The following is a 19,397-nucleotide window of genomic DNA, read 5'->3' on the forward strand; positions in this document are numbered from 1 at the left end:
TTCTTAATTACTGCTGGAATGAAAATAAATTTAATGACAAGATATAAAGCAAGCTTAGTTTCTGAGTGAGCAGTAGCAGGTCATATAAATCCTCTGTCCATTTGTCATGCTCATATGGCTCGTTCCCACAGATCCTAGAGTTTTTTTTTTGTGATAATGAACCTTCAGAACAAGGTCTAGCTAGTCTCGGTACAGTCCATTGCTCATCTCTAAAATACGGTAAATTGTTTTTAGCATGTTGTGTCTCTCTCACACAGCACAGCATCCAAATAAGCAATGTGAAACAAAAAAGCCAAGTTGCCCCGGAAAATGGTGCCCGCAATCCCACAATGAATTGCAAAATCATGTGGCATTTCAAGCCCCATTGGCCTAACTAGTGTTCTAACCCGGCAACTTTGCTTTTCCTCCTTCTTACTGAGCTGCATTAATTGTTTCTTCACAAGGAGGGTGATCCTTGGAGAGCTAGTTATTTTATTCAATTTTATTTATATAGTGCCAATTCATGAAACATGTCATCTCAAGACACATTCCAAAGTCAAATGCAATCAGATTATACAGATTGGGTCAGATAATACAGATTGGTCAAAAAAAAAAAATCCTATCTAAGCCAGTTGATGGTATCAAGTCTCTACAAGCAGCATTCACTCCTCCTGAAGAAGCGTAGAGCCACAGGGATAGTTGTCTGCATTGTCCATGGCTTTGCAGCAATCCCTCATACTGAGCAAGCATGAAGCGCTGGTGGAGATGAAATCTCCCCTTTAACAGGGAGCAAAACTTCCAGCAGAACCAGGCTCAGTATGAACGGTCATCTGCCTCAAGCAACTGGGGGTTAGAGAAGACAGAGTCACAACAAGAGAGACAAAAAGCACAGAAGCACACATTGATCCAGGAATCTGTGCTACATTGTATGGTAATAGCGGGTGATCTGTCTTCCTCGGATGATGTCACAGTTAACAGAACGTCAGACCAGGTGTACCTACTATGAAGAAAAAAAGAGAGAGAGCAAAAAGTTAAAAGCTGAAATGACAACAGTCATTTCAATGTAATGCAATGCAAAACTGGAGAACAGTAGACTGGAGAACAGTAAAAATCAGTAGAGTGAGACAAATAAACCCTGATGTCCTCCAGTAGCCTAAGCCTATAGCAGCATAACTATAGAGGTAGCTCAGGGTGACCTAAGCCACTCTAACTATAAGCTTTGTCAAAAAGGAAAGTTAGCTTAGTCTTAAAAATAGACACGATGTCTGCCTCACGGACAAAAACTGGGAGTTAGTTCCACAGGAGAGGAGCATGATAACTAAAGGATCTGCCTCCCATTCTACTTTTAGAGACTCTTGGAACCACCAGTAGACCTGCAGTCTGAGATCGAAGTGCTCTGTTAGGAACATGCGGGGTAATCAGAGCTCTGATATATGATGGAGATTGATTATTAGGGACTTTATACGTGAGAAGGAGAATTTTAAATTCTATTCTTGATTCAACAGGAAGCTCATGAAGGGAAGCTAAAATAGGAGAAATATGATCCCTCTTGTTGATTTTCATCAGAACTCTTGCTGCAGCATTTTGGATCAGCTGAAGGCTTTGAACTGCATTTTGTGGACTTCCTGATAGTAAAGAATTACAATAGTCCAGCCTTGAAGTAACAAATGCATGGTGTAGTTTTTCAGCATCACCCATGGACCGAATATTTCTAATTTTAGCAATATTCTGGAGGTGAAAAAGGGAAACTCTGGAAACCTGTTTAAAATGGGCTTTAAATGACATGTCTTGGTCAAGAATAACACCAAGATTTTTTACTTTATTACCAGAGACCAAGTTAATGGCATCCAGATTAAGTGATTAAGAAGTTTATTTTTTGAGGACTCTTGTCCAAAGATTACAACTTCTGTCTTGTCAGAATTTAAATGCTGGAAATTTAAGGTCATCCAGCTTTTAATGTTAGCAAGACATCCATGTAGTCGAACTAATTGATTGGATTCATCAGGATTTATGGATGAATATAGCTGTCATAGCAGTGTAAATGAATCCCGTGCTGTCTGATAATTTTGCCAAGGACTGAACCCTGTGGCACTCCACAAGTGACCCTGGAGTTTAAAGAAGATTTATTATTAACATGAACAAACTGGAATCTGTCCAATACATGAGATTTAAATCAGCCTATTGCTTTCCCCTTAATCCCTACAGTATGCTCAAGTCTTTGTAGGTGAATATTGTGATCAACTGTATCAAATCCAGCACTGAGACATAAATCCATTAAGTGAGGCCATGAGAATATCATTAGTGACCTTCACCAGAGCTGTTTCAGTTCTATGATGAGCTCTGAAGCCTGACTGAAACTCAAACTTCAAACAAGTCATTACTTTGTAAATGTTCACTTAGTTGATTAGCAACTACTTTCTCAAGAATTTTAGATGGGGAAAATAAGATTACATATAGGTCTGTAATTTATTAAGTCATCTTGATCAAGAGAAGGTTTCTTAAGTAAAAGTTGCAATAATAACAGCTATTTTAAAAGCCTGTGGTACATATCCATTTACTAAGGATAGATTAATCATGTCTAAAATAGGGCCATTGATCAAAGGGAATACCTACTTAAATAACTTGGTTGGGATTGGGTCATACATACAAGTAGAAGGTTTAAATGAAGCTAACATTTTAGATAGCTCAGAAAGCTCTACTGCTGCTAAAAACAGTTCAAAAACCGATCAGGTTCTAAATATTCCTCCAACACATCCATACTTACTGAGGATGAGGTAATCATGTTTGGGAGGGTGCCAATTATTTTATTTTTAATGGAATCAATTTTATTTATGAAGAATCCCATAAAGTCATTACTGCTAAGACCTAAGGGAATGGATGGATAAGGGAATGGATAGATCAATTATTTGATTATTATTTATTATGATATGATTTGATTATTTTTTTAGTAATTTTTTTGCAATGTCCAAGCTGTATCTGTTCACAGCTTGTGCACAAGATGAGTAACAATTCAGCCTCAAAGCTCTGCCAAAAAGCTTTGATACTGAAAAAGACAATGTGTTAAATATCTGTCAAAGCGTATTAGTATCTGTAAGTTACCTGACTTTTGCCTTCTTTGCTTTGTTTTAGGTAACTTTGTGGTTGACTTGTCGCACGCTGTACCTTTATTTAAATCTAGCTGTTAATGTTGACTACTATCCGTCCGTCCGTCTTCTTCCGCTTATCCGGGGTCGGGTCGCGGGGGCAGCAGCTTCAGTAGGGAGGCCCAGACGTCCCTCTCCCCAGCCACTTGGGCCAGCTCCTCAGGAGGAATCCCAAGGCGTTCCCAGGCCAGCCGGGAGACATAGTCCCTCCAGCGTGTCCTGGGTCTTCCCCTGGGCCTCCTCCCGGTGGGACGTGCCCGGAACACCTCTCCAGGGAGGCGTCCAGGAGGCATCCTGACCAGATGCCCGAGCCACCTCAACTGGCTCCTCTCGACGTGGAGGAGCAGCGGCTCTACTCTGAGTCCTCCCCGGATGACTGAGCTCCTCACCCTATCTCTAAGGGAGAGCCCAGACACACTACGGAGAAAACTCATTTCAGCCGCTTGTATCCGGGATCTCGTTCTTTCGGTCACGACCCAAAGCTCGTGACCATAGATGAGGGTAGGAACGTAGATCGACCGGTAAATCGAGAGCTTCGCCTTTTGGCTCAGCTCTCTCTTCACCACAACGGATCGGTACAGGTACTATATGGTTAGGTTAAACTCAATTCAGTTTATTTATATAGCACCAATTCACATGTCATCTGAAAGGAACGATTTTATAACAAAGTCAGTGTTATAAAATCATACACATTGATTAAAGTAGAAGTCTGGTCACCAAGAAAAATTAATGGGTCATTAGCTATACCTAAAACTAATACGTCCATGGTGATTTAATGAATTTAGCATTAATCAATAAAAAAATAAAAGCATAAATTGTCGTCTCGATCACTGTGTATGGGGGCGGCCATTATTGCCCACATATGGGCAATAATGGTTGCCTGACATCACATCCTGTGACGTTATGTCGTGGTAAGGCACTGCGCTTTACAAGCTAATTCAATAGGAACCATTCTACACAGTTGCGATCAACAACAATTATTTCGGATATCGAGATGTTACCCCAGTACAGGACATGACAGACTGCAGTTCCCATGATGAAATGTGGTCAAAATGGATACCAACTCCCATCATGCAACACGGCCCAAAATGGCCGGCAACCCTAACAACGAATGACGAGATAACGTTACTATGGAGGGTTTTATAAGCAATGGACGCGCGGCGTTCATTCTTCTTACTTGCCACCCCGCCAGACTGGGAAGACACCCACAGCTGTTTGTTCCATTCTGATTCAACCCCCACATGCTCGATTTTGTCGCTGGTCCGAGATTTACCGAAGCAACTTCATCCTGCACTGCCGATGCAGGAGGTCGACTTTAAAAGTACTTTCTGAACCCACTTCGATCAAAGACTGAGAGCCGTATATCTCCCGGTGATCGTAAAAGGGACCACGCTTTCGTTTTGGCCAAACAAAGCACCCGAAGAGCCCAGAGACTTCAGGGATCCCCCTCTCTTTGCTGTGTGACGGACCGGCGTTCGCCAAAACGCTCCAGGATGCCCACGGATTTGGAGCTGGGACTTCCCCGTGAGACAACACAAGTAAACGGGACTTTCCCCCCTTTTATTTCTCTTTTCACCCTTAAGGTGATCTAATTGTGCCTGGGCAGAAATTTATTAGGATTTAGTTTAATTAATTTAGTTTAATAATTACTCCAAGACGGAGTTTGTTTAACTGCTAGCTAAGCTAAGCCGTTAGCTAGCTTGTTGGAAAACATTGAAGCGTCCATCTGGATTCTCAAAGCTGTTTTGTCTTTCAATGCTGCTACGTCACATGCCAACGTCTTGAATGTGATGTTTAAACTGAGTTGAATTTCCTGTATTTTCTGCAGTTTACGGTTGCAATAACTGATAACTGCTGAAAGTAGATTAGGCAGATAACCATTTTGAGCAGAGATTGGTTCTAAAGATGAGTTTTAATCCCTGCTAACATTGCAGAACCCAACGCATAAACCGTACTTTAATGATTATTTGTTGTCTTTTTATGTCTCTAAAATGTAAAATTAGTATTACTTTAAATTTAAGTGCTTAATACCATGTCTCTTTGTTTAAGAGATAAAAAAAAATATTTCGGCATGAAAACGGGTATTTATTTACAAGGCGACAGATAGGGCATTGGGACTTGCTTGACAGCCGATCCCGCAACCTGACATCACAAACTGCGAGGTGGCAGTACTGTTCTTGACCAAGATGGATGCCTCCATAAAAGCAGATTCAAATGAAAATTAGTTAATTAAAAAAACGTATAATTTATTGAACAGTATGCAATTTAAAGTACTTTCAGCAGTTTCAATTCTGATTTAGACCGGACTTCTCCTTTAAAAGTTTTCTGTCAAAGGAAATCCAACAGATGGCATGAAGTCATTAACTTGAAGCACTCACGCTGGACAGTTGCTTGCAGTGTTTGTTGGCTTTGCAGCAATCCCTCATACATGCATATAGTGACAGCGAGGAAAGAGGAAAACTCCCCTGTAACAGCAAGAAACCTCAAGCAGAACCAGGCTCTGTGTGAACTGCCATCTGTCATGACCAACTGGGGGTCGGATAACAACAGTGAAGAATGTACATGCACATACACTGCAACTGAAATGTTGAGTCTAGAATTAATACACAATGACCATATTTATTGAGGACCATGTTCACCATCAGTAATTAGCAGTACCTCTACTGCTAATAATAATCCTAATATTGCCCCTATATATAGTGACAACCCATTTGTAATTCGTTTTCCTTCAGCTACTTAAAAATAGTGTACAATAATGGCTATTCCAATCTTTACAGCTGAATATTTTGAGGCATCTATATAAATCTGAACAAAATCATAATAGCTTTATATTTTCCTGCTCTGATACAGAACACATGGGAGCTGTTTTGTCCAGTCAAAGTCGAGTTAATTGTAATGTTACTGCAAATTTATACTATCATGTAATATAAATTAAAATAATTTCTTGTCAACTTAAACTTGTTTGAATGTTTCCTCTATCGCTTCATGTGTAGTCACAGATTTTGATGGAATAAGGCTTAAAGAGATTAAAAGGAATATGAGCCCCCAATTCTATTAAACCAAAGAAAATAAAAACAATTTACTTTTAAACCTTTGTTGTCCCTTGCATCAACACAACATTGCTAAATCACCCATCTAACAGTGTGTTAAGCGAGTAATAACTACTACAGAAGCCGTGGAGTATCATAAAAATGAAAATGTCAGCAAGTATGTCCTCCATGTATCTGGTACCAAGCTACTGCTAATAGCTATGGTGAAGTGAAGTGCGAGGGAGACAAAGACAAACAAACTAGCCGTCTCTGCTGGCGGGACAGAGTAGTTGCTGGACTACATGGCCCTGTTTCCAGCAGAACGCCTGCAACCTCCTCATCCATTTTGAATCCGTGCTTCCACATAAATTATCTCCACTCCATCTGGTAATTATAGCTGCGCCGATATAGACTCTTTTTTTCTCTTGTTTATTACTTCTTTTTCTTTTTTTGGTTACTTTCTCTTCCCTCTCGCTGGCCAAAGAATATGGATTGTCCTCCATTCAAAAGAAAATGGAAAATATAATCTATTGTTGCCTTTACTCGGTTTATACTCATACACCTACAGCACAGATAGGTAAAATGCGTAGGCTAACAAGTTTGTCCCCTTTTGGCCCAAGTAAAAAATGGCGACGCAACATTACGTCTTCTATTGAGTGCACCGCCACCTATGTATTTATAAACAACTAATTCTAAACTGTGAGAACGCTTTCATTTTTGATTAGATTATTAGACTTTGGCAGAATAAGTATTTATGAAAGCAATACTTGATTTTTGCTAATAAAAAGCCAAATTAGTTGCACACTATCCCCTTAAAATGTAAGCATGAGGTTACAGAAGGTATTCACCAAGACCAGTGGTGAGTACTTGCATTTACATTTGCATGGCTTACAGCAACTTTCTGCATGTGAAAGCCTCCCCTTGACTTGAAGAGAGGAGGGTCATGAAGGCAACACTGATTAACAAAGTTCCGACCAATTACTGGCAGTTCTCGATGCACATAACACTGCCTTAATTATGAGTTTCACAGCAATTTTATGTACCAATAATATCCCACTTTTCATGCAGTGAGTAGGGGGGAAGTTTGTCAAAACGTACTATTTATAGTATGAATAAGTCTTCTTATTACTTATTAGGTTAGAACTTTCTAACCTCTAGAGGCTTTCGCCCACTTTTCTTCCTTGGTGTATGCGTCTCTTTTTGAGTGGTGGGGGGGGGGGGGTATTCCATGTTACGTTTTCCTTTTTCTAAATTGACTAGGTACATACATCTATAACAGTTCATTTATTAATAGACTGTACAACTGCTAAGCAGCTTTGTAAATATTTAAAATAACTTTTGGTCTCTCAGTTAGTGACCTTAACATATGTCATGGACTGTTAAGTTTGCTGTTTGTATCTAGTGCTGTGACCATGATTGTGCTCATCTCTGTTCTGTAGGCTACTTGCCACTCTCTACTGAATAAGGCAACACTAAAAGAAAAAAAGGAAAACAAAAAAGCAGTAAGTTTGGTTAATCTTTTTTTCTCTACACACTTTCCCCCTAAAGCAGAAAATGCATTTTTGCATTATACTGTATTCATTTTGTTAAATTTTCCTTCATTGTTAAAATTTTGTTTTTGTGTTTCTGTAATTTGTTAATTTTTTCATATCTAACTTTGTGTACAACACCCCTTAAAAGCCGATTTAATATTGGCTTTTTTGACATTCTATGCACTTTCTATTAACGGTTCTTGAGAAACTGCATTCTGTTTTCTTTTTGGTCTCAGCGTTAGTGCTCCAGGAGACGTTTTAATACATTTATGTCTGCATCGTTTTCATACTACTTCATCTAAAGACTAAACAACGTATCAAGGTTGCCCCCAGGTGCAAAGCTGCACCCCTTATCTGCTATAGTGTACAGAACTTCTCTGAAGTCGGCTGAGATTTTTAACATAACTTTTCTATCTGGTGTGTAGGATTCTTTAATATGCTGCAGAGCTCCACAAATGTTTCTCCTCCATGAAATCAGTTGGTTGCACTGACCAACAACACTTCCTGAAAGCTTAACGTATTCAAATAGTCCTCAGGGTGTAATATAGGGCTGTCATAAACAATTATATTTGTAATGGATAACTGAAGTACTCAGATAAAACATTGGCACATTTAGCAGTTTTTTTTTTACTTAAGTACTTAAAGATACAGTCTGCGATGTTTCCGAAAATGTAAGAAACACTCAAGTCCCTTTTTGAATAACTGCGCATATGCAAGGCCACATTACCTGCTCCTCAGGGGATTGCGTAAAAAAATCTCCCTAATACAATGTGATTTTATTTCTGCCTTCTGAGGCCTTCCTCTTTTTCTCATAAATTTGTCAGGCAGTTAGCTTCTTGAAATTCTCAGCCATTTTCAAAAGTGGCAGAGCTACACTGAACAGCTAACACTGAAGCTAACTGGATGCATGAACACTAGAAGTGTGCCAGCAAGCAGAAATTAGGAAGAAACGTGCACGCACATTGGCGTTACGTGGGCCCGTCACAATGCATGTGGGACAACCGATAGATAAGGGGATACCCCCGGAACTTGAGGGACAGAGGGAAGCATGGGCAGGACCAATCAATTGAGCAGTGTTTTTACAGGCCTGTGATTCTCACAAAGGGTCTAATTTCTTTTCCTTTTTCTGAATACATAATGTATTGACTACTCTCAGGATGAAAGAACCATTTCACCCAGTATAATTATATGGGAATATTATTCTGAAATCACTATGGCCTGACGCCAACTCAGATAAGGAGACACACAAGGCGCTGCACTTCAGCTCCTCGGCTCTGCCAATATTACTGTATCTGTTGTTATCTCATGGTACAGCTGTGGGTATCTAGGGGAAGTCGGGGAGGAAGCGGGGCAGGAAAAGGCAGACGCAGACTGCAGCAGGACCATGGGGTGTGATTACTTTCCATATATGTGATCTCTGCTATGTTTCTCAATAAAAGTGCTGGAACTTCATCACTCCACCGTTTCCTTATTCAGTAACTCCAGGAAGTCAGTTATTGTTTAGAATTCCTTCCACATATAACAAAAAAATTTCTGAACAGGATTACCAACTATGACTGGTAACCTATTTTATGTGTGATAAAAATAAAAGAAGAAATGCAAATGAAAAATAATTGAATTCCTTTGTGAATAATAAAAGATACAGCTTTAACTAAGAAGGTTCTAGCATCAATATGTTAAAAGCTTGGCCTTTCTGGTTGACTGAACATCAACACAGTGCAGTTCCCTTTGTATTGATTTTTTTCCGTTTTTGACCGTTTTCACTAAAGCTTCACTTGCATATTGCATTCTGCATTAAAAAGCATAAGTGGACTTCCGGTTATGGCGGCCATGTGAGAGGACGTGTTTTTCACCGTTCTGCTGTTCCAGTCAAAGAATTTACTTAAAACTCCTTCCTTTCAAAATATACTAAAGGACAACTGAGCACGCAAGTTCAGAATAATGCCTAAAGTAGCAAAGACATCCCAAGAAGTGAAAAGGCGAAACAGCATAAACTAACGGAATACCATCTTCGAGGTGAAATGCAGAAAGCTAATACTAGCCCATGCTCGGTCCCAATGGCTGCCACGGACAGAGAAGAAAACCTGAATTTCCAAAGCAACAAGGTGGACAAAATACTTAGTCGTTAACTCAATATAGAAGAATTTCTCTTCTAGATTTGATGAAGTTCTGAGCTCCATCGACAGTGTGAAAAAAAAAAAAAGCTAAATGATTCTATTCAAAGAATTGCAGAAACCGAAACACGCATTTCTGATGCGGAGGGAGTGATAGAAATGCTGAAACATGGTGGATGTGCTGGAGTCTAAGAAGAAATACTTGGAGGATTAAGTTATGGATTTGGAAACTAGGTCGAGGCAAAACAACCTAAGGCTTGTCGGATTGCAAGAGGGAGCTGAAGGGCAGAATCCATGTGAGTTCTTAGAGAAATTGTTGCCGGAGGTCCTCGGAGTTAAAGCGGTGGCCGTGGAAAGAGCGCATCGAATTGGACCCCGGAGAGACAACACCGCAGCGCCCCGCACCTTAATAATGAGATTTCTCAGCTACAAGGATAAGCAGCTCATTGCTCTAACGTCAAGATCTAAGACTGGAATACAGGTAAAAGCCAGTAAATTAGAATATTTTGAAAAACTTGATTTATTTCAGTAATTGCATTCAAAAGGTGTAACTTGTACATTATATTTATTCATTGCACACAGACTGATGCATTCAAATGTTTATTTCATTTAATTTTGATGATTTGAAGTGGCAACAAATGAAAATCCAAAATTCCGTGTGTCACAAAATTAGAATATTACTTAAGGCTAATACAAAAAAGGGATTTTTTAGAAATGTTGGCCAACTGAAAAGTATGAAAATGAAAAATATGAGCATGTACAATACTCAGTACTTGGTTGGAGCTCCTTTTGTCTCAATTACTGCATTAATGCGGCATGGCATGGAGTCGATGAGTTTCTGGCACTGCTCAGGTGTTATGAGAGCCCAGGTTGCTCTGATAGTGGCCTTCAACTCTTCTGCGTTTTTGGGTCTGGCATTCTGCATCTTCCTTTTCACAATACCCCACAGATTTTCTATGGGGCTAAGGTCAGGGGAGTTGGCTGGCCAATTTAGAACAGAAATACCATGGTCCGTAAACCAGGCACGGGTAGATTTTGCGCTGTGTGCAGGCGACAAGTCCTGTTGGAACCTGAAATCTCCATCTCCATAGAGCAGGTCAGCAGCAGGAAGCATGAAGTGCTCTAAAACTTGCTGGTAGACGGCTGCGTTGACCCTGGATCTCAGGAAACAGAGTGGACCGACACCAGCAGATGACATGGCACCCCAAACCATCACTGATGGTGGAAACTTTACACTAGACTTCAGGCAACGTGGATCCTGTGCCTCTCCTGTCTTCCTCCAGACTCTGGGACCTCGATTTCCAAAGGAAATGCAAAATTTGCTTTCGTCAGAAAACATGACTTTGGACCACTCAGCAGCAGTCCAGCTCTTTTTTTCCGTAGCCCAGGTGAGACGCTTTTCGCGCTGTTTCTTGGTCAACAGTGGCTTGACACGAGGTATGCGGCAGTTGAAACCCATTTCTTTCAAGCGTCTCTTGGTGGTGGATCTTGAAGCACTGACTCCAGCAGCTGTCCACTCCTTGTGAATCTCCCCCACATTTTTGAATGTTCTTTTTTCACAATCTTGACTAGGGCGCGGTGATCCCTATCGCTTGTACACTTTTTCTGACCACAGTTTTTCCTTCCCTTTACCTCTCTATTAATGTGTTTGGACACAGAGCTCCGAGAACAGCCAGCCTCTTCAGCAATAACCTTTTGTGTCTTTCCCTCCTTGTGCAATGTGTCGATGGTCGCCTTTTGGACAGCTGTCAAATCTGAAGTCTTCCCCATGTTTGTGTAGGCTTCAGAACTGGACTGAGAGACCATTTAAAGCCCTTTGCAGGTGTTTTGATCAGCTGATTAGTTTGTGGCACCAGGTGTCTTCAAAATTTAACCCTTACACAATATTCTAATTTTGTGACACACGGAATTTTGGATTTTCATTTGTTGCCACTTCAAATCATCAAAATTAAATGAAATAAACATTTGAATGCATCAGTCTGTGTGCAATGAATAAATATAATGTACAAGTTACACCTTTTGAATGCAATTACTGAAATAAATCAAGTTTTTCAAAATATTCTAATTTACTGGCTTTTACCTGTAAAATACCAAGATCATCAGGTCCGATTCTACCCAGATGCCGCGGCAGATCTTTTCCAGCTTCGGAAGCAGTTTGACCCGATACGCACAGGACTACGTAAACTGGGTTTACGACACGGGGTTGCTCACCCAGCCAAGCTTCTGGTGACTAATCAGGACTGAACTCATGCTTTCAAAACAGCGGCAGCTGCACGTGAGTTTCTATAGAGAATCCAGAAGAAAACTAATGGGGAGGCAGCAATTGGTTAAACGCCCATACGGCTTCCTATACCTTTGCTGTTGCCTTTATCGGTCAATTATACTGGAGGGGAAACAGGGATCTGTTAAGAATGCACTTATTTCTGCTTAGATATGGCAAGAGGAAGTACGCACATACCGGTTGGTGTGCATACTAATAAGTTCGGACCTGTAAGCGAATAAGTGGAAGGTGAGAATTACTGTTAATATAGTGAACAGCATCGCTAAAATAAATGTTCATGTTCGTATGGGGTAAACGTTCCATATTTCTTCTCCATTTCTGGTAATTCAATAGATCTTGCATGTAGCAAGTCTTGAAGCTTAAAATGGTCACATGGAACTGCAGGGACCTACAACTTCTGAGGAACGTCAAACAAGTTAATAACAAACTGCATGATTTGGACTCCAAAATAGTATTTCTACAGGAAACGCATCTTATGGAAAAAGACGAGGGGCGAGTCAGGAGGAGCTGGCAAGGCAATGTATACACTTCAACATTTTCTTCCCGAGCAAGAGGTGTTATGATCCTTATTCATGAATCTGTCCCATTTTTTGTAAGTAATGTTGTCAAGGATGGGTGGGGTAGATACTTGATAGTTCAGGGCTCTTTACTGTCGGAAAAAAAATACCTAGTTAATGTCTATGGTCCCAACACAAATGATCCTGGATTCTTCCAGAATTTATTCCTCTTGCTTTCATCGCTACAAGGACGTTTGGTGATCGCAGGAGATTTTACCTGTACTCTTACTCCAGAAATACTGTAGATAGATCCACAGGGGCAGATCTAACACATAATACCTGTAGAACAACTATACAGATGTTTATGAAGACTCTTAAACTGGTAGACATATTTAGGGAACTTCAACAACAAACTAGAGCCTATTCATGTTACTCAGCAACATTTCAGACTTACTCACAAATAGATTATTTTTTTAATATCATCAGAATTAATACCCAAAATTCAAAACAGTGCGTATGGGAACATAGTGATTTCGGACTATGCTCCATGCTATTTGACCTACTTTGAAAAGAACCTTACCAGGGATCCCCCTAGGTGGAGCTTTCAGCATAAATGGTTGCAGGATGAAGATTTTGTTAAATATATAGGAATACAAATCGATGAGTACTTTCAGTTAAACACCAACCAAACAACAGCATGCATCAGATGGGAGGCTTTTAAAGCATTTATTAGAGGTCATATTATTAGCTTCACAGGCAATAAGTCCAAGGAAGCCAAGACTGAAAGGCAGCACCTAGAAAATAAAATAAAAAACATTCAGGAGAGGGTCTTACAAATAAATAACACTGAATTTAAAAAAAAACAGCTGTTGATTCTTAGAGGAGAATATGACAAAAGGTCTAGTCTCAGAGCTGCATTCAGTCTCTTAAGATTGAAACAAAATTTTTAAGAACAGGGGGCAAGGCTGGAAAACTTCTAGCCTGGCAGATTAAATAGCTTGAAACAACAACCTTGATTACGTCAATTGAAACACAGGCTAAAACTCTAATAGATCCAAGGGATATTAATAATACTTTTAGAGACTATTATGAGAAATTATATGACTCTAATGTAAAGCTGGATCAAGAGGAACTAGACAAGTTTTTGGGCAAACTACATATCCCCGTCATTGCAGAGGAGTGCAGAGTGGACTTAAATATAGAAGTAAATAAAGAGGAACTAGCACAGGCCACTAATGGCATGAAATCTGGTAAGCAACCAGGACCCGATGGTATCCCCATCAACTTTTACAAAACATTTATGGACAAATTGCTCTCTCCTCTTTTAGACATGTTCATGGAGTCATTTAAAAACGGCGCATTACCTCCATCTTTAAATCAGGCTCTAATTATTTAGCTGCCAAAAGCAGGTAAACCTCAATATATGTGAAAATCTAAGACCCATTAGTCGACTTAACTCTGATCTCAAAATCATCTGTAAACTATTGGCATTGAGACTGCAAAGAATCTTACCAAATATTATAAATAAAGACCAAAATATGTTTGTGGCTGGGAGACAATGATATCATAATATTTGCAGGGTCCTGAATATTGCTTGGCCCAAAAAGAACGCTAATGACACAGCCCTTCTCTCAATAGAAGCGGAGAAAGCTTTTGATAGAATACAATGGCCCTATCTCTTTAACATACTGGAAAGGTTGAATTGTGGAAGTAATTTTATTAAATTGGTTAAAATGTTATATAGCAACCCAACTGCAGAAATTGTATCAAACAAAATATTTTCAAGGGCGATTTAAATCAAAAAGGATTGTCGCCAGGGATGCCCTCTCCCTTACTATTCACACTAGCAATTGAGCCTTTGGCATCAGCTATTCGTCTTCATCCACAAATCCACAAATCCACAAATCTCATGGGATCATGGTGGGTCCCACAGAGCACAAAATCTCTTCATTCGCTGATGACATAATTTTATTCCTAACAGATCTGAAAAATTCAATCCCGGAGGCGATGGAGGTGATCAAGGAATTTGGGAAAATCTCAGGCTACAAAATAAACAATACAAAATCATCAATTCTGGTATTAAATCCAGGTGAAAGGATTAATCCAATTAATGAGATTAAGCAGATTAAAGCAGTTGAACATTTTTCATATTTGGGTGTTCAGATTTTCCCAGAGCTGCAACAGGTGGTCAAATACAATCATGGAAATCTAATGAAAACAATAGCCGCCTCAATTGAAAACTGGACATCTCTACCTATATCTTTGTTGGGAAGAGTCAGTGTTTTGAAAATGAATATACTTCCAAAGCTATTATACCTCTTTCAAAGTATTCATTTGCCGCCTTCTCCTGAGCTATTCAATTGGCTAAAGAAAAGCATTTTGGGGTTTTTGTGGAATAACGGAAGATCTAGACTTCGTCTCTCGCTACTTTATTTACTATTTGATAGAGGGGGGTTAAAGTGCCCCAACTTTAAATTATACTATTGGGCAAGTCAGTTAAGGACCATTATGTTCTATTTTACAAATAAATATAATCCTCACTGGGTAGAAATGGAGTCTCACAATTTAAATTTAGCTCTTCCATTGTTTATTAATTCTGACACATCAAAGAAATTACAGAAACAAACCACTAATCCCATCCTGAAAAATATGATAAAGATTTGGCAGAATGTTAGAAAATACCTAGAGGAAGCAAACAGTATATCCCAATTTAGCCCAATATGGGGTAACCAACTGTTTGCTCCAGGCAGAGCAGATGGAACTTTTAAAATATGGGCACTACAGGGTTTAAAAAGTGTTGTTGACCCTTACTCGTCAAACTCTGATGTATTTTTGTCATTTGGAGAGCTACAAACCAAATTCAAGCTGAAAAAAACATTACTTCAAATTTCTTCAAATAAGAAGTTTTGTTAAAGAAAACACAACAGTTTTAATAAACCTCCTCTTACGAAACTTGAAAAGTTAATGACTCGGAACAAAACAAAGAGGGGCATCATCTCAGACTTATAAAGAACTAATCTCTAACTCACTAGAGAACTCAAACAGAGAACTGACACTTTTCTTGCGCTATCCCGTGGTTTTCGCCTTCTGCAGGTTGCATCGCGGTGAGTAGCAATTTTACATTGACTGCACTATTGTTTACACCTGCATGTGCTTGCTTTATGGCCTTTTGTGCCACACCTGTAACAAATAATGTCAGTACTTGTAGCTGCACAATCATAAAAAGTAACTTTGGTTCCACTTCCCAGCTGTGCTCTTGCCTTCATTACGTTATCCCCAGAAGTAGTTGTCCGCATATTTTCAATATCCTCATAACTTTGAAGTCTTGTTTTAAATTCGGCAAAAGTAATTTTAACATCACTCTGAGTAACATGGATAGTAAATGGCTTAAATGTCTCTGGAAGTCCTTTCAAAATCATTGCGATCAAAAGTTCGTCACTCAGATTCTCACCTGCATTCCTTAAAGCAGTGATTGTAGTTTCAGCTCTGATGACATATTCCGTAACACTCTCACTCGGCAGTTTTTGCAGTGAAGTTAGCTCTGTATACAAGGTTATTACCCAGCGCTTCCCTTTTCCATCATAATATCCACGTACAATCTGCAGTGCCGCACATCCATCATCTGCTGCTTCTCTCATGACCAGCGACAGGCTTTTGTCATCCATGAACTGTATCAGCTCAGCATTAGGCTTCAGCGTTTTTCGTCTCGTCGTCCTCATCTTCGTTAGAATGTTCATTTAAAGTAATTCCTTTAGTCCTTGCAAACAAAGATGACCTAAAAATTTTGTCTCCCATAGCTCATAATTCTTCACATCTCCGTCAAAAACATACCTTGACCAGGGGCTCGTGGGCACCGCTGCTCTTGCGTTTCTGCTCATATTTGTAGCTCCGTGTATCACAAACTTCAGCTCGAGTACACGCTTTTTTCGTTGCGACTTTTACCCAGCGACTTAACACCCGTATCCTGGGCCCATAACCTGTTAGCAGAGTAACTTACACAGACAACAGGGGATACTGTTTCACATTCACTAGTTTCTTTCAGACTGGCACATTTTATTTAAACAGACACATGTGCATTCATTCAGTCACTAATTACACTCAGTCACATGACATACACTCTGCAATATGATTGCTTGATTCCAAACTAAAAATAAAAAAAACATATCAAATATAAATGAGAGCACAATATTTTTTAAATCTCAACACTTAAAAAACTGGAATTTAGATTTATCAGAAAATATCAGTGAACAGGATTGCTAATATATGTTACGCCTGTACAATTAAATAAATACAATATTAACACCCCATATTTTTGTGTAAAATGTAAATTTAAAGGGACTCTAATACACTGTATGTGGGAATACAAACATATCAAAGCATTTTGGACAGAGGTGAACAATTTCATTGAAAAAATTATCTTAAAACAAGTTCCACTGGATCCTAAATTGTTCCTGTTAGCTCTATACCCTGGGAAACATGATTTTAGCAAGCTAGAATGCACTTTTATAGCTATAAGCTTGTTGGCTGCAAAAAAATGTATAGCTTTGGCTTGGAAAAATGTCAGTAGACCTAGTATCACGCAATGGTTAAAACAGATGCTGTCTAACTTGCCATTAGAAAGAATAACATATATTAGGAAATCCAAACAGTACCTTTTTGAGAGGATTTGGGGACCTTTTATCAATTTTGTTAAGAATTTAGACTTGACTGCAGATTTGATTGAGTCTTCGGTTCACCATGTTGTATATCCATATCAGACCAATTTCTAATTTGCTTGAATACCCCCGTTCTTTTAAGCTATGTGTGTGTTAAAAAACTTTTTTTCTCTCAATGTTGAGTAAAATAACTGTCATGCAACAATTATAAAGTGAACTTGTTTTGATAAATACATGTTTGTATTTTTGAAATGAAAAATTTCAATAAAACATATATCGGGGGGGGGGGGAAGCATTAGTCTATTTAAACAGAACAGAACCCTTTTGTACAGCAGAGAAAGATGCATCGGAAACGGAAAAAATACTGCGGAACTATTAATAAATAATAAGAAATATTCCGTTATAAATAACAAATTAAAGTTCAAAAATAGGACAAAAACAGCCGTTGATTCACAGAAAGATGTAAATTTTAGTCAAGTTTTTTGTTGCAAAAATAAAAAACAGTTAAGAAATCCACAGAACAGAAGCAGAACTATACTGTCTTTTAAATGGACAGTTCTGATATGTCTCTGCAGGTTTGTAGTGGAACTTGCTCTTAATTTTTTTTATTCTGCAGTGAAGTAGCTCTGCTTTGTTGTTCCCAATATCTTTAAACTGCTGCCAGATGCTTTGTTTTCACCTGTCCCTCATAGCTATATTTTACAGAACAACAAACTCACCCGCTACTCACGGCTGCACCCCTCCAAGTTTTCACATAATGGCCTAATCCTTACGTGATTGGCTGCATGGCCACTAAATTGACCAATCAAAACAAAGAGGAAAGATGGAGGCTGAGTAGAATCACTGCGCTCACAGCTAAGCTTAGTCAGCTGAAAGCTCAGTCAATACCAGCTGGCTCGCTGCAGAGTTTTCTTTTCTGTTTAGTTAAAAATGTTTAAAGGTGTCTTTTTCTGCAGCTTTTTCCTCTCCCTCCATAGCCGATAACCCCACTTGGCACCGTGTATCAGTAGGGCAGGGGATCATTAGTGGTAGTTACGTTCCTGGAACACAGCACTGCAATAAATTGTATGAACTGAGGTCCTTGAATCATTCAAGGAATCGTGACTAGTCTAATAACAATAATTTTTTTTGCCGATGTTTTCAACAATTTTTATTTGTCCTTTTGTTTTGTGTGCACATGGTTCCTTAGTTTCTTTAATCTTAATTTTGCTTAGTAATTTTAGTTGTTTCACTAGCCTAGTAGTGAGCATTTGTTGAATGAAATATATTGTTAATACAGCTAAACAACATTTTATAACAGGTGTTTCCCAGATCAGCATTTATTTCTGTTAATAAATGCTTATACTTGAAGAGAAGTTGCCATATTCCATATGTGTGCACTGTTAAAAGAATGCCAGTGCTCAAATCACTCTTTCAACTATTGTCCTAATATCAAACCCATTTGGCCTGATATTTACCTGACAGTTCCTAACAGAGTTATTTGGTAAACTTGAAATAACTTCAAAACGTGCGATTGCACAACACTTTCTACAAGAAGGGACATTGGATGGTTTTTGGATGCTTTGCCGCTTGAAGGATTTTTGCTGATACTTTTTTACTTTTAGATATTTGTTGGGATGCATAACCTTAGCAACAATGTGTTATTTCTTTTAACCCGGAGCACTTTATTAACACCTCAAATGCCTAAATAATAATTCAACAAAAGGCCAAAATCCCAGATGAGTTGAAAAGGAGATGTCATGGATGAAGAACAAGAGCAAAGAGGAAAGAGGGATGAAAGAACTTCAAACCATCTCTTCCATAGATTATGAGAAATGTGAGCTCATTGGGGATCAAATTGGATGAACTCTAAGCCCTAACTAGGACAAAGCCAAGTATTGGTGACGCAGTATTATGTTTTTCACTAAGACGGACTCACTAACAAACCCAAGCATCTCTTTGCTGGGCTTTCTGACCATACAACCTGACCGTGTTTTAAAAAGGAGCTGCAAGAGCAAATAAAGTGGATTGGCCTCACAACAAATGGTGTTATACAGGATGTTACTGAATTAATTAACTTTATTTGCCGAGTTTGTGTGTACAAACAAAGAATTTGACTATAATTCCAATGCATCATGAAAAAAAAAAAACAGACAGCAAGTACAATATTTGATAATAAAAAATTTTT

General features: G+C 39.0%; 1 protein-coding gene across 2 annotated transcripts in view; it reads left to right on the forward strand.

The window, feature by feature from the left end:
- nf1a (neurofibromin 1a) overlaps positions 1-19,397 on the forward strand; it is a gene marked incomplete at its 3' end in the record, with an annotated part of 324,294 nt that overhangs the window by 159,796 nt on the left and 145,101 nt on the right. For both annotated transcript variants that reach the window (XM_036133286.1, XM_036133287.1), the window contains 1 exon segment: positions 7,591-7,653. In XM_036133286.1, coding sequence (XP_035989179.1) covers positions 7,591-7,653 — 63 coding nt within the window.

This window comes from Fundulus heteroclitus, unplaced genomic scaffold (genome assembly GCF_011125445.2).
Source record: "Fundulus heteroclitus isolate FHET01 unplaced genomic scaffold, MU-UCD_Fhet_4.1 scaffold_60, whole genome shotgun sequence".
Classification (NCBI taxonomy): Eukaryota; Metazoa; Chordata; class Actinopteri; order Cyprinodontiformes; family Fundulidae; genus Fundulus; species Fundulus heteroclitus.